At 36.6% G+C, this 15,886-nt stretch overlaps 1 protein-coding gene across 1 annotated transcript in view; it reads left to right on the top strand.

Annotated features, from left to right (window-relative positions):
• LOC148843584 (glutamate receptor 2.8-like) overlaps positions 1 to 3,825 on the top strand; it is a 39,828-nt gene extending 36,003 nt beyond the window's left edge. The window contains exon 5 of the mRNA XM_088959803.1: positions 3,222 to 3,825. Coding sequence (XP_088815929.1) covers positions 3,222 to 3,653 — 432 coding nt within the window. The 3' untranslated portion in view covers positions 3,654 to 3,825. The remainder of the gene's footprint in view (positions 1 to 3,221) is intronic.
• Positions 3,826 to 15,886: the final 12,061 nt, after the last annotated feature.

Genomic DNA, 15,886 nt, shown 5'->3' with positions numbered 1-15,886 from the left:
TCGACCAAGGGGCCAATCCTATCACTATGATTACTCACTTTGGTAATTTTCCAAACTACCCAACATGCCTAAGTATTTGACTCTTGATAGATGTACTTAGTTGGTACATCAAAGACATCTTAGTCCAACACCTAGTGTAGTACCATAATTAAGTCTGGGGTAAAGTGTAACTTTCTAGTCTTGCCCATCTACCTCCAAGGTGTAGGGCATAACTAAAAATAAGTATAGGTTCAATGCTTTTGAACAACACCTATTGGTCGGGCTTGGGGTCTAATCCTACCAGTTGAGACAAGTTGCTCCAATTGTTTGGCAACACACTAATGTCAGCATTGTCAAAATAAACTCTTCAAATTTATCCAATAGTTGAGAACATTCTAAACTAACATGAGTCTCTTAAGCATCCAATTTAAGGGGTAATACACAAAAAAACATACTAATACGAACATGAAACAACAATGTAATTTATTTATTTACAAATAAATGTTTATGTACATCAGTTTGATTGGAGATAAGGCCATACACTATCTAACGGATAACGATATAGAGAGTTTGATCCCAACTTGATCATAATGGTTGGATCATATAAATTGCACGAGCTTGATACATGGTAGGCGCATATTTACCTCCAAGAGAGGAACCTACTTTTTAAAATCATAGAATGATAAATGGTGACTTTTCCCTAGCAAGTAAGGTTGATAGAAAGAGAAACTCCTTAAAGGTAATAAAAAGACCATTTTTATTGACAACATGATAAATTATTAACTTTTAAGAATGCCTTAAATGGTTATACCACACATTGATGGATGTCCTTTCACTAACAAATGCAAAGTGAGTCAATGGATCAGTCCATCTATAAAGGCCTTGCTCATCCATACTGTGAAGTAGTATTTGTCCTGATTGTCTATCCTTTACAAGGAAAAATCTGAGTGAAACTCAAAAACAATTGTGAGAAGAGCCATCAAGAGAGGACCAATAAGAGAGATGAGAGAAGAACCAACATGAGAAATAGTTAGACCTAATAATCATACTTGAGGGAAAATGCATTTGATCGAGATCATTTGTGTGGTGATTAGTCACCCTAGAATCGGGTAGCCAATAATAATACTTGGGAGAAGATGGAAATATGACTATTTATTATTTTGAGATGACATGGAAAGAAGCCAACTCAAAGGAAATTGATCTTACTTGATTCAAGCAACTCACCTCCCAATACATAGGAGTTGTAAGACACATGAGAGTCATCCACATAGCCCATGACTCCATGGCTGAGTAGAGCATTCTTAACCTAAATCTCCAAAAGAGGTAGTTCAGTCCAATTAGTTGAATTGTTACAAGAAATAGAGATGATGGTATCATTCCTGGGTTGGGTCAAAGTTTCACTCAAGGTTCAAAGTATTGGAAACGATAAGTATATCAGAAAGACAAATTTAAGAGATGTATCAAGATATGCATGGATATAAACAAAAAATTAAGATACACATGGAAGCACTATAGATACTCTAACAAATCAAAAAAATATGTCAATAACATGAAATATATGGCTTAAATGAACTATATATATACATAAAAATCATATGTTTTAGTGATTATTATGAAAAAATATATGATAATCAACATACATAAACATGAGAGTATTCTCTAATAGGGTTATACCTACAAAATATAATCCTAAAAACTATTTAATGAAATACCTTTCTGTAATTTTTTAAACAATTATTTTGTTTTTTATTCCAAAATTTATAACAATATATATATATATATATATATATATATATATATATATATATATATATGTAAAAAAATAACTCTACAGATATAATAGGTCATCCATTAATTTACAACATAGTAAATATTATGGTTATATCACACCAAAACTTAGAAAATTTATTTTTTATTCTAAAAATTACAAAAAAAAAGAAAAATAAATATTTCACAAGAAATTTCAACAGATCTATGGATATGGTAAATCATCCATTGATTTGAAATATAATAAATATTTATGGTTAATCACATAAAAATAAAAAAAAATAAATATTTTTTATTCCAAAAATTATAAAAGATTTAAAAAATAAATATTTCATATTGAATTTCAATAAATCTATGGATACGGTAGGTCATCCATAGATCCACAATATAATAGATTTTTACATTAGATCATACTACTAGTGAAAAAACTAAATATTTTTATTCCAAAAATAACAAAAAATTAAAACAATTAATATTTTACAAGAAATTTCAATAGATCCATGGGTATAGTAGATCGTGCATAAATTTATGGCATAATTATTCTTCACGAGCAAATTACATCAACAATCTAAAATTATCTTTATTTGTTATTTTATATGTCTGAATTTTCTTTAAAAAATTACGTATATCAATTTAGACTACCAAACAATATAGGATTTTCAACACAAGTATACCTATGTACATATAAGTATCTCCAAGCATCAAAATAGAAAGAGACAAAAAAAAACACAAAATATTTCAACATATTATCAAATAAATTGAAAAAAATGTACTTTTGCAAATTTGAAAAAGTTGCAAAAACTTTAAAAATCAGGAGTTTTGGAGATGGTTTTGGTGGTATATATATATATTTTTTAAGATCTTGCATCCCAAGAATGTGGGGACAACTTTGTGAGTTTGGAAGAGAGAATACTTTTGGAGAGAGTTAGAAGACTTCTTTCTCAAAGATTTTTAATTATTTTTTTCCTACAGGAAATCAAATGGTATCGGCCTATACAGCCTAATACAGCTATAATATTGTATCAACATGACAAAAAGATAGGATACAAAAGATTTTGTAGTGTTTCCCATGCCAACCCCTCAAAGATACCATACATTGTGAAACATTGAACCTTGGCTTCATTATGTTGAGTTGTTTTAAAAATAAATTGAACAAGGTATATCAACACAGCATTTTATTATTTGGGCTTTGTTTGGATACATCATATAAACGTTTAGAGAAAGAGAGATAATGTGTAGACTTTGTATTGAACAAAATGTGTCTCTCTTGATAAATAAACATATTTATTTCTTAATAATCCAGGTAAATGCGTTACCCTTTCTTCATTGTTGTTTCTCGACAGAGAAGGATATTCAGCATGAGACTTTGATGTTGTATTTATATTATGAATTGATCGATATTTCAGTAAGATTGAAGAATGATTGTGTATTGCTGCAATTCCTTACTAAAACGCATCACCCTTTCTTCTTTGAAGGCATTTCAGAAAAAGTACTCCACTATGATATCTGAAGTGTCTGAACAAATTTTGGCGATTTCTGAAAATCAAGTGTTGGATGGAATTGAAAATAAATATTTTGGACATCAAACATGTTTGGACCTTTCTGTTAACGTGACATCCAGTAAATTACGCCTGTACAGCCTTCGTAGCATATACTTTGTTGTTGGAATAGGTTCTGCTTCTGCTCTCCTTGTTTATTTTATTTGCTTATGCCGACATAAATGGGTGGGTAATGGACAAAATGGGCAACCCCAATCGGCTACAACCCAGGAGATTGCACATCATGAACACGATGGACAACCACAGCTGACTGTACATCATGACGGAAATACACGAGAAATCTCCATAAAATGGTCATGCCATTGTCCTAATCGTCGCTGCCATCTCCTACAAGCCAATGTTGTATGACATCGAATGCGATGAAGGAAGGGATGTTGAAAGGAAATATAAACCTGCACTTCGATTTTCAAATTAATGTAAATTAGAATATTTACTCTATGGAAAAATAGCATATTCTTTTTGTTATGTATGATGTTTATTTACAAAGTTATATTTAATTAGTAATTATTATTATTTATTATTTATGGATTGCATGGGCATGAATCCCATTACTTATTTATCTATATATGCTAATCCTTGATTAATTTTTTTTAAATAATCTGATTAAGTTAATATATTAATTAATTTAAGTTACTTGAGCTAAATGAATATAATTAAACTAACACTAATTCTTTCTCCCCTCTCATTTAGTCTATCGATTAATTTAGTTAAATTAATTAGCTAAGATAAATTAGTTTAATTAAGATAGATTATGAATTCAATTAAACTACGTTGTCCACGCGAGAGTGGTTGAGAGGCCTCTCAAAATCCAAATTTTATATAAACTGACCAACTTTGGTTAGTGGTCACTACACAAGCATCACGTACCTCAACGTCGGACCCAATAAACCAAATGGTCCTACGGCGTACGGCACCTTTAATTTAAGCACCCTTTTCACGAAACCAGATGCTCTTTACAGTAGGGGTGAACATTATTCGGTTAAAACCGAATTATCGAACCGAAAATTTCGGTTTTGGTTATTCGTTTTGATTTTTTTAGTTTTTGAGAAATATGGTTCGATTAATTTGGTTTTTAATAATTTCCATTTTCGGTTTTAATTTTTTAAATTGAAAATTTTGGTTAACTGAACAAACTAAATTAGATAAATTTCATTATATAATATATAATATTGTATATATATATAATATGCTATATATCTATAAATTAATATATTATATATAATCTATTACAATGAAATTAAATTTTATAATATATTAGAATTATATATATTATAGGTTATATTATAAAATATTATATATAATATAACTAAATTCAGTTTTTAACAGAAATAACCGAAAACTGAATAAAAAATTTTGGTTCGGTTATTTCGGTTTTATTGAAAATCGGTTTCGATTTTGGTTTTAAAAAATTTGGTTTATTAACTTCAGTTTTTAACGAAATAAACTGAATGCTCACCCCTACCTTACACAACGCTCTTCACATCTACCGTGCATAAGGAACATCTATCATGAATAATAATTCATAAATATGAAAAATATTTTTGATATATGGTAGGCATGGCTTAAAGTATCCATATGTCCTTGTGCATTGGTACTGAATATACTCGCTCAATGGATTTGCTTTTAGTATTTTTGTAATTTGATTTTTAAAGATGTTTTCTAATTTTTTTTATTGAAATAAGTGAGGGTCTCGAAACACCTGTAAATAGATTTATCGAGATCAAAAGAAATGATACGATACGTCAGATACGGGGCATATCGTATCAATATTTTGAACCATGATGGTAGGATGTGCTTGTAATATCGGTGTGAGGTATATGGGTTAACCCAACTATAGAGTATAAACAGTTTATGGGTTAACCCAACTTTGGGTCCATCACCTTTTTGCTTTTGCTGGCATTGAAACTTGAAGGTTTCATTTAGGAGTACAAATACAAATATGTAGAGTGCAAAACCTTATATTTTGTATTATTTTGTTCATATTTGAATTCGTACCCCTATTGTTTTAGTATTATCTTAAAGTATTTTTATTATTTCTGACAATTGACACACAATTCCCTTCTTGTTAAGTCTCGTGCAATTTATATTTTACACATGACTTCTTATATTTTATTTAATTTTAAAGGAAAATTTCCGATAGGTACTCTGTACTTTAGGCCAAGTGCCCTCCATTGAATTTGACGGTGTTCAGGTTAGGACACTAACCTCTGCCCCTTAAGTACTCAAATGATGTTTCTTTATTTTTTTTCCCCACAAATTTGCTTGCTCTTTCTCCCAGGTGTTCCCAATCAGTCTTTCAATCTCTGAACCTTATTAGTTGAAGACTATTATAATTCTCCTGCCAAATGGCTCAGCACACAACCCCAGGAACCAGATGCCACAACTAGTTGTGTCAATTGGACTGGATTTGGTCCAATACGGTCCAGTCCAGTGTGAGTCCATTACAAATGGACCTGATCCAATCCAATCCAATGAATATTTTGGACCATACTGGATCGGTCCAGAGACTATTCATTCTGTTCAAATTCCTGTTAATTTAGATTGGTTTCAACTCAAACCTGGTCCATTGACACCTACGTTCTTATCTTCTATCAATGGATCAGATATTGGCTCAATCCAATATAAATTCATTATGGATGGACCAGGTCTAATCCAATATGTTATATTGGTCCATCCAGTCTGTCCAAATTTAATGTCTTATTGGTCCGTCCAATCCGTCCAAATGAATTTTGATTTAGATGGAGTCCAACCCAAAATCGGTCCATTGACACCCCTAACCCACAACATCAAGCCCTTGCTGTTGAACACTTTAGATGGTCAAGATGCAGTCAGAGAAGCTAAAATCCCTTGGAAGCGCCATAACCACCCTGACACCCTTTCAATTGCTTCTATTTTGGTTTTGAACACCTCTTTGATGCAGATGGAAGCCTGGCCTTCGAAAACTAATCTTTGAACACCTCTTCTAACTTGAACATAGTCAGCGTGTATATCCCTCCCTAGACCATTAGTAATCAGGTTAGGGTCAGATATGTAGGCCTCGTAAATTGAGACAGCAACCTGCACAATCTGTCAAACACAGGCTTCCCTCAGTGTTAAATAACTGCATTCACAATATCAAACCTACTATTGCTATTTGAAATCAAATCTCAATGAAGGCATTCAGTTTAAATTTCTTAGAGATATTGATTCATTTGTTTTTTGGTCAACAGAAAGTAAAAAAGGGGGTTAGCAATATGGCTTTAAATAGAACGGATTGGTGAAATAAGATTCATGTAGCTGACTTTATATAGTTGGGGTAAGGCATGGATGGTTTAAAAGGTTCCATCAGTCTGATCCCTAGGTGACCTCCAAAGACTTTACAGAAGCGTTGTGCATTCATTTTGGCTCAATAGGGTTTGAAAATAATGATAAGATCCTATCCAAGTTTAAATAGATAGGCTCAATCAAGGACTATTTAGAAGTTGAAAGTTAACAACTAGAGTCTAAGGGTAGTAAGAGAAGACACTTTTGGGTTCTTTTGTAGGTAGTCTCAAGGATGACATTAGGGTTGAAGTGAAGCCATGCAACCCACCACAGCTATGGTTGTTGTAGGGTTGGCCCACCATTTTTCAAGAAAAGCAAAACAAACTAAAGAAGATGGGCTGACCCAATAGGCCTGTCCTTAAGAACCCTCCCTTGCAGGTAAAACCACTATAATAAAGACTCTCAACTCAACTGGCCCAAAATGTGGTACCCATGAAGAGTTTGACCTGGATCGAGATGCAAGCCCATCATGAGAATGAAGTTAAGGTTTAGACACTACTCTTAGGCCCGACGAGCCTTCTTGTTGTATACTAAAGAACCAAAGGAAGAACCTGGTAGTAATTGACCAAATAACCTAAGAAGAGGAACTAAACCAATTGACAAGCCTTGAAGCTCCAAAAATCTTGTTATAGATCCTTATTGGGCTCGAAACCACCCAAGCCATGAGAGTTGACGGTGATTTACAAAGTTGGAATGTAACTATCTTGATTGATCGTTGGAGTTCACTAAACTTCATAGCCCATGACTTAGAAAAATGGGTGGGACCGATTATACATCAAGGTCCATGTGGCAAATAGAAATAAGCTACCATGTAAGGCAGACACCACTGTGAACTTATATCCCCTTTAATTCAATAGAACTAACATTGTTTTGGGGGTTATCTAGCTAAGGCAATTGAGCCTAGTTTTATGTGACTGGGCTAGGGTGACCATGGATTTTAAGCTAGGCAATCAATGGAAGTGTATCATGGGCTAAGGGCAGGCCCAACCAGCCTGATTCCTTATATGCCTTATTAAAATTCTATTGATAATACAACTAGCCAGTACTCATGAGAAGAAACCCACACCAGATCAATTGTAACCAAAAGTGACGAGTGTGAGCTGAACCTCGAGGCCCAAGAAGCTCTCCAAAAGTTGTCATAACAATATAAAGATATTTTCCAAGACTCAAGTGGGCTCCTTCAAGAGCCTAAGACCTTTACATTTCCATCCTTCCTAGGGCCTTACCAGCCAATGTTAGGCCTTATAGGTACTCCCATTACTAGAAACAAGGGAAGTGTTGGAAAAGAAAATCATTAAACCTAAAACTAACTCGTACTCCTCACCAGCCTTGTTCATCAAAAAAAGAATGGAAGTTGAAGATTTTGTATGGATTATAAGGCCCTTAATCACATCAATGTCGAGGATAGTTTTCTCATATCCATTATAGATGAGTTATTAGATGAAGTAAAGGCAACTATAGTGTTCTCTAAGGGCGTTATGCCTAAAACAACTTTTAGAACTCATGAAGGGCATTATGAGCATTATGAGTTCTTTGTCATGCCATGTGGCACGATTAGTGACCTGTCATCCCTTCTAGGCCCTACTTAAGAAAGTTCATATTGGTTTTCTTTGATGACATTTTGGTCTATAGTTCAAATTGGGAGACTCACTTACAACACTCAAATAGGCCTTGGGTCTCTTACAAGCCCATTAGTAGTGTATGCCAAGGCCTCTAAGTGTACTTTTGGAAAAAATTAAGGCCAATACCTTGGCCACATTGTTATGGTCGGAAAAGTTATGGCCAATCTAGAGAAATTTTCTCAAGTTAATAGGGTACAACTAGAGGTTTATCAAAAGGTTATGGGGTAATGGTTAAACATCTAACCTACCTTCTTAAGAATGACACATTTCACTAGGACTACTCAGCTTAGTTAGCCTTTGATCAATTGAAAAGGGCTGTAACTTCACTTACGCTTGCCTTATCCGATATTAATGACTTCGTGACTAATGTGATGCTTTGGGGGTTGGATGTATTGGAAAATCCTTACCTTATCTTCATCCATGTATCGCTCCAAAGCCCTTTGATCAATTGAAAAGGGCTGTCGCTCCAGTTTCCAGTTTGGCATTTCGTCTTCCGCAGTCCTCACTACAGTGCTTCCAGAAACAGAATTTAGGCTTGAGAGTTAAGAGTTCCATCAAAAATAGAAAGAAGAGAAGATTCTTCGTCTTCCTCAGTCCTCACTACAGTGCTTCCAGAAATCAGAATCCAGACTTGAGACTTCCATCGAAAATAGAAAGAAGAGAAGATTCTTCGTCTTCCTCAGTCCTCACTACAGTGCTTCCAGAAACCAGAATCCAGACTTGAGACTTCAATCGAAAATAGAAAGAAGAAAAGACTCTTCGTCTTCCTCATTCCTCACTATGGCACTGTAGCTCATCCCCTCCATTTGAACCCAACCCAGAAGAGCGGCGGCCAAGCTACCGTTCCTCTTCTCTCTTTGTTCCAGCGGCAGCGAAGCTACTGTTCCTCTTCTCTCCCTGTTCGAACGGAACCAGCGACGGCGAAACTGTTCATTCTCTTCTATCCCTGTTCAGTGGAACCAGCAGCAGCGAACCAGAGCTGTTCGGTTCTCTTCTCTCCCTGTTCGAGCGGAACCAGCTTCAGCAGACCAGACTCCAGAGAGGCAGAGATCGAGAATCCTACCCAAGGCTGCAACCGGCGGTTCCGAGTTCCGACTTTCGCAGTTCAGGCAAGAACTCTGCACTCAAGCAGAGTTCTTCGGTTCTTCTTCTTCTACAGTCTTCTTCCAACAACGGCGTTACCGAATTCCCATAACACTATCAGGAGCCGAAGCTCCAATTTCATTCCTGCCACTCGACGATTCAGAGACAATCAAAGACTGCTGTGTTTCTTACTATTTCTTACTAATCGGTACCATGGTTGCCAATAACGACTGGAACGGTGAGATTTCAATTAAGTCGGAATGATGCGGAGACAGACCCCACGGTATGTCGTCTGGGAAGGGAGCAGGTCGTGGGCGAGGTGGTTGGAGCATGGGTGCTGGCGGACGTGGATGAGGGAACAATGCAAGAGCAAACGCTGCCCACGTTGCGGCGAGTGAGACGGAGGACAGAAGGCTAGAACCATGAATGATCATGATCGTAGCGGATTCCTTGTGCTGAGTGGAGAACAATGGACAACACTTCTTAATATTCTGAACTCTCACAAATCTGGTGGAATGGAAAGACTTTCTGAAAAGACAAATTCTACTGATTGGATAATTGATTCCGGGGCGTCGCACCGTATGATCGGAGAAATTGATTTATTGATGGATGTACAGAATATTATACCATGTCCGATGGAACTTCCCAATGGGAAGCAAACCACCGCAGTGAAGGAAGAGACTTTACATTTGGGTGGAAATATTTATTTACATCATGTGCTTTTTGTACCAAGAATGAACTACACTCTAATTTCTGTAGCAAAATGCAAGAGATAAATTGTACTGTAACTTTTACTGATAAGCTGTGTGTGATACAAGACCAAACCTCGAGGATTCTGATTGGAGCGGATGAGCAGTGTGATCATACTTTGAGACTTATGGCATTCTGCATCAAACTTCGTGTGTTGGGACACCGCAACAAAACGGTCGGGTGGAGAAAAAACACATGCATATCTTGAATGTTGCAAGAGCATTGAGATTTCAAGCAGGCTTGCCCATTGGTTTTTGGGGGGAGTGTATCTTAATTGCCGAATACTTGATAAATAGGACATCTTCTTCTATACTTGGCGGGAAGACTCCGTATGAGGTATTGTTCGAGATGCCACCTCAATACGAGCAAATGAGAGTATTTGGCTATCTCTACTATGCTCATTGGAGTCCTTGAGACAAGGATAAGTTTGGAGAAAGGAGTAGAAAGTGTGTTTTTGTAGGTTATCCCTACGGAAAGAAAGGTTGGCGCATATATGATGTTGAAAGAGGTGAATATTTTGTCCCTCGTGATGTAGTCTTCCATAAGAATGTATTTCCATATGCCGCTAATCTAAAAGAAACTCTGGAAGACAACCCTGGCCCAGTCATTGCACCAGCTGATACCGTGGTTGATGATGATGTTTTTCATAGCCACTGAGGAAATAAAGATAGGGGGAGTGATACAGACGATATTTGTGATAGGGGGAGCCTTGAAAATAATGATGATGGTAGAGAGGAGGAGCAAGGATATGGAGAGAGTGTGCAGGAAGTAGAAATCAATGGTGGTGAGGACAAAATTAGTGTGGATCCAGCACCACAAACAACACCAGAAGAGCAACTTGGTAGGGGACATCGACATCGCATGTCATCTGTTCTGTTAAAGGCCTACGTAACCTACACTACTCGATATTTGAAAGAACCCATTCACACTCAAGCCCACTCTGAATCAAAGTCCTCAGGTACGACTCCCTATCCCATAGCAAATTATGTGACATGTACTAACTTCTCTGCTAGACATCAAGCTTTCTTAGCTATAATCACTGCAGGAGCCGAGCTCACCAGCTTTTCTGAGGCAATGAAAAGTGAGAAATGGAGAGAAGCTATGAAAAAGGAAATCTAGGCTCTCGAGGATAATGGTACTTAGACATTGGAAACTCTACCTCCCAGGAAAAAGGCAATAGGGAGTAAATGGGTTTATAAGATCAAATACAATTTGGATGGGATAGTTGAAAGGCGTAAGGCACGCCTAGTTATTCTCGAGAATAGACAGGTTGAGGGGTTAGATTACAATGAGACTTTCGCTCTTGTGGCCAAAATGACAACAATCCGAACCTTCTTAGTCGTGGCAGCCACTAGGAACTGGGAATTGCATCAGATGGATGTACATAATGCATTCTTACACGGGGATTTGAATGAGGAGGTATACATGCAGTTGCCACCAGGTTTCACATCTAAGGATCGAACAAAAGTGTGCAAATTGGAAAAATCTCTTTATGGATTATGCCAAGCTCCCAGATGTTGGTTCTCGAAATTGACAGCGGCCTTGATACAGTTCGGGTTTGTTCAATCGTATCCTAACTACTCTTTGTTTACTTATTTCAAACACAATGTTCGTATGCATGTGTTGATATATGTTGATGACTTGATTGTTGGGGGAAATGATATTGTAGCCATTGCGAAATTTAAAGAGTATCTCAACCGATGCTTCCAAATGAAAGATCTAGGTCCACTCAAGTACTTCCTAGGTATTGATGAAGTAGCTCGTGGCCCTGAGGGAATATTTTTGTCTCAACGGAAGTATGCCCTGGACATCATCTTGGAATGTCAACTGTTGGGAGCCAAACCAACATCCGTGCCCATTAAACTGAATCATCATCTTACGTTGGCAAAGGGCGCTCTAATGGAAAATCCCAATCAGTATCGGCGACTAGTGGGGCGGTTGATATACTTAACCATCGCATGACCTGAACTATGTTATTGTGTTCATATCCTAGCTCAGTTCATGCAGAGTCCATGGCAAGAACCTTAGGAGGCAGCTCTGCGAGTAGTGCGATGTATGAAGGGAAATCCTGGACAGGGTATATTATTATGTTCTGATAGCAATCTGTGTCTGTATGCTTATTGCGACTTTGATTGGGAAAGCTGCCCATTGACACGATGTTCGTTAACCGGCTATTTTGTTCCGCTGGGGCAGTCATCGGTCTCTTAGAAAACGAAAAAACAACATACTGTGTCACGCTCTTCGGCAGAAATAGAATATCGTTCAATGGTTGCGACAAGCTGTGAGTTGAAGTGGATGAAGAAACTCCTTTTGTCCTTGGGAGTGGTGCATGATGAACCTACGCGATTGTATTGCGATAATCAGACGGCTCTGCATATAGCCGCAAATCTAGTGTTTCACGAGAGAAGAAAGTATATTGAAGTCGACTGTCATTTCGTTTGCGATGAGCTACGGCATGGGAATATTGTTACTTGTCATGTTCAAACCACAGAGCAGTTGGTTGACATCTTGATGAAGGCTCTTGGAAAAGAAAAATTCGCATATTTCCTCAACAAATTGAGCATTCAAAATCTTCATGCGCCAATTTAAGGGGGAGTATTGGGAAATCCTTATCTTATCGTCATCCATGTATCGTTAACTAGTTGTAGTTCCCTAGGATCTTTGGCTAGTTGTAGTTTCCTGCTACAATTGAATCTCCTAAATTATATATATACGAATGTATCTTGCATAATAAAACACAGATTTCTCCACGAAGATTTCTTTCCGGGTGGGATATGTATTGATGTAGGAGGGGAAGCCACTATCTTAATTCAATAAGTCCTTATCAAAATAGATTGGGCCCACTTATGAGGTGTTAATAGCTTTAATCTCACCCGTACAAAAATGACGGGGATATCTATTGGGCTATAGGTTCTCCATATGAGCCAACCACATAAATACTTACTAGAACAAGAGGTGCACACCCAAAACCAAAACAAAAATGGATTTGCATTTTATTAGGTTTCAACTATGTAATAGAATACAATCAAGTAATGGATGTTTTATTGATAGTCCAAGAGTTAGCCCACAGAGGAGTGTCTTGGCCCACTTATCCCTTATTGGATTAGATCAAGTCCAAAGCCCATGCGAACCAATTCTTTGCCGCATTAGAGAGAAGTTTGAATTGGATCCAACTTCGACCTCGATTATGAAGTGAGAGGATCAACTCTGTTTCTGAATACTTAGACTCTTTAACGACACACCAAAAGGGGGCTTTCAGATATGAATCAAACTTATTGTTGACTCTTATCTCACTATTATTGGTTAACAATAAAAAAAGGTTGTAGTAGAATATGTCTACCAATGTCTGGAATACTAGAGACAGAAATATGAAGTTTAGTCGTTCATGGATTTTGTTACTAGGGGTCAGTTTGGAAGGAATACAAATACAAATACAAATATGTAGAATGCAAAACATTGTACTTTGTATTATTCTGTATGTATTTGCACTGTACATATTTGCACTGTACATATTTGTATTCATATTCTTTCCAAACTGAGCCAGGCTTCTCATCTTCTCAGATAAATCAATAATAATGTTTGTTGTAGATCATCTAACAAAGTATGGGCATTTCTCAGCCCTTCCTCATCCCTATAGCACAACGATGGTGGCTGAAGTTTTTGTTGAAGTCATTGTAAAGTTTTATGGAACTTCCAAGAGGATCACATCAAATTAAGATCCCATGTTTTCTCCACTAGTTATCACTTGCAAACTAACGACCAAAAACAGATCATCAATGGGAATGACACCCTTTAATGCTTTATACAAGCGGGATCCCACAGCCATCTTGCAATATAAGCGAGGTTCAATGGTTGTAGCTTCAATTGATGACTACCTCGCCACTCATGATATGATCTTGAAATCCCTGAAAGACCACCTTCTATGACCCTAGCAACTTATGAAGAACCAGTATGATATGATATACAAGTTGGGAACCTAGTCTACCTGAAGCTTCAACCATATAGGCAAGCTACCATCGCCCAACGTGTGTGTCACAGTCTCTCTCCTCTTTTTTATGGTCCCTTCCCCATTTCAGAGAAAGTAGGGGTCATGGCTTATTGCCTCCAACTTCCTAAAGCTAGGCTCACAACTTCATCCGGTGTCTCATATGTCACAACTCAAGAATCACCTAAGCCCAATAGTGTTGGCAACCCCCACGTTACTTCCCATCACTGAAGGAGACTTACAACTCAACCCATAGTAGATGTTGGACTACCAATGAATCAAAGATGGTAGGAAAAAATAGTGAAAGAAGCTCCAATAAAATGGAATGTGCTTCCTTCAAAAGATGCCATATGGAAACTCTGTTCTACCCTATGACACCACTTTCCCCAATTTGACATTGAGAACAAGGTTCAACCTAAACAGAAAGGATGTGAGAGGACGGTTGTCCAACCCAATGAAGGCCTTAAGCCATGCTCTAGAGTCCACACCTGTACACCAGCTACAAATCATCCCATCATTCCTTGAATTTATTCTACAAGGCCCCATGGCTACATAACTTGTTAGGATGCATTAGAGAGAATATTCGAACATGTATCTATTGATTTGCACCATTTTTCCCAGGCAATGACCTATCCTAAATAATAGAGGGCATCCATTTCATCAATTAAGCCTTCAGCATTTTTTTTTTAAGTTCTAGAGCCAGAAATATGTAGTTCCAATATTCTAAATATTACAAGATTTGAAAACACACATTTCTGATGTTCTTAATCACACCACTTTTTTTGGTTTTTTTTGGCATTAATTTAGTAATTTCTCACGTGAAAGCCAATACATTTCAAATCTAGTATTTTGCAACAAACCACACCACACCACAGTAGACTACTAGCAAGGCTGTAGTAACTGGTGAGTTCTAGAACCCATGGCTTTGGACATACCACAATGGGGCCAGTGGTTTGAAACTCACCACACCTATTTGAGACCACAATAGAAAACACGCCCTTTTTGGAAAAGTTCTGTATTATCAGCTGTTAATAATAGGGAATAAAGAGGCAAAACAGGACTTAGGTCACATGATTTAACTACATTTAAATTGCTTTAACTACATTTAAATTTTTGAACTCAGACATGTGGCATTCTAAGATATATGTCATACATTCAATAATAGTTCTTTAAAAATACATGAGAAGCGGGAAACTCCTATACTCATCCATTTTTAAGGTTATCCACAACCACTTCTGCCTAGAACCACTTCAAATATAAATATAAACATAATTATTAGACAAATAGTGAAACTCAAATAAAATCTTCTTAAAAAAAACTCAAATAAAATAATATTATTATAAAAAACAAAAAAAAAAAAAGAGTAAAAACCAAAATAATACATATGTGTGACTGCCCTATAACGGGGTCACATACTAGATAAAATATAGCAAGTCTCTTAAATTAGATAAAAAATCTATCAAAACAACAAACGAAAAACCTTACATAAATTTTTAATATAAATGATTTAAAAAAATGGAAATTTAAAATAATTGCCCCGTACTAAGTACAGGAGTCATGCCTGGTGTTATACTAATAGAGGGTATGTTTATGCTCAATTGGGTCATCTTACAAGATATATTTAAGTTTATTTGAAAAACTCAGGGTATGTTAAGTCTTTTACCCAACTATGGGTATATATTTTCTAATGATTGCGATTGCTCTGCTTCAACACTAACAATTCAATACTATTTGTGCATCAGCCCTATGGGCGTAGATATTGTTGTTATTGGATGAGCTTTTAATTGTGCATTTACACGTCCTGGCCCCATCCGCGTGTTTGGCTTGTATCCGTGACA

The sequence above is a fragment of the Nelumbo lutea genome, chromosome 8 (assembly GCF_056320005.1).
Source record: "Nelumbo lutea isolate HS-2025 chromosome 8, American lotus-T2T, whole genome shotgun sequence".
Taxonomy (NCBI): Eukaryota; Viridiplantae; Streptophyta; class Magnoliopsida; order Proteales; family Nelumbonaceae; genus Nelumbo; species Nelumbo lutea.
Note: the sequence above shows the minus strand (reverse complement) of the source record. Positions and strands in the feature narration are given on the sequence as shown.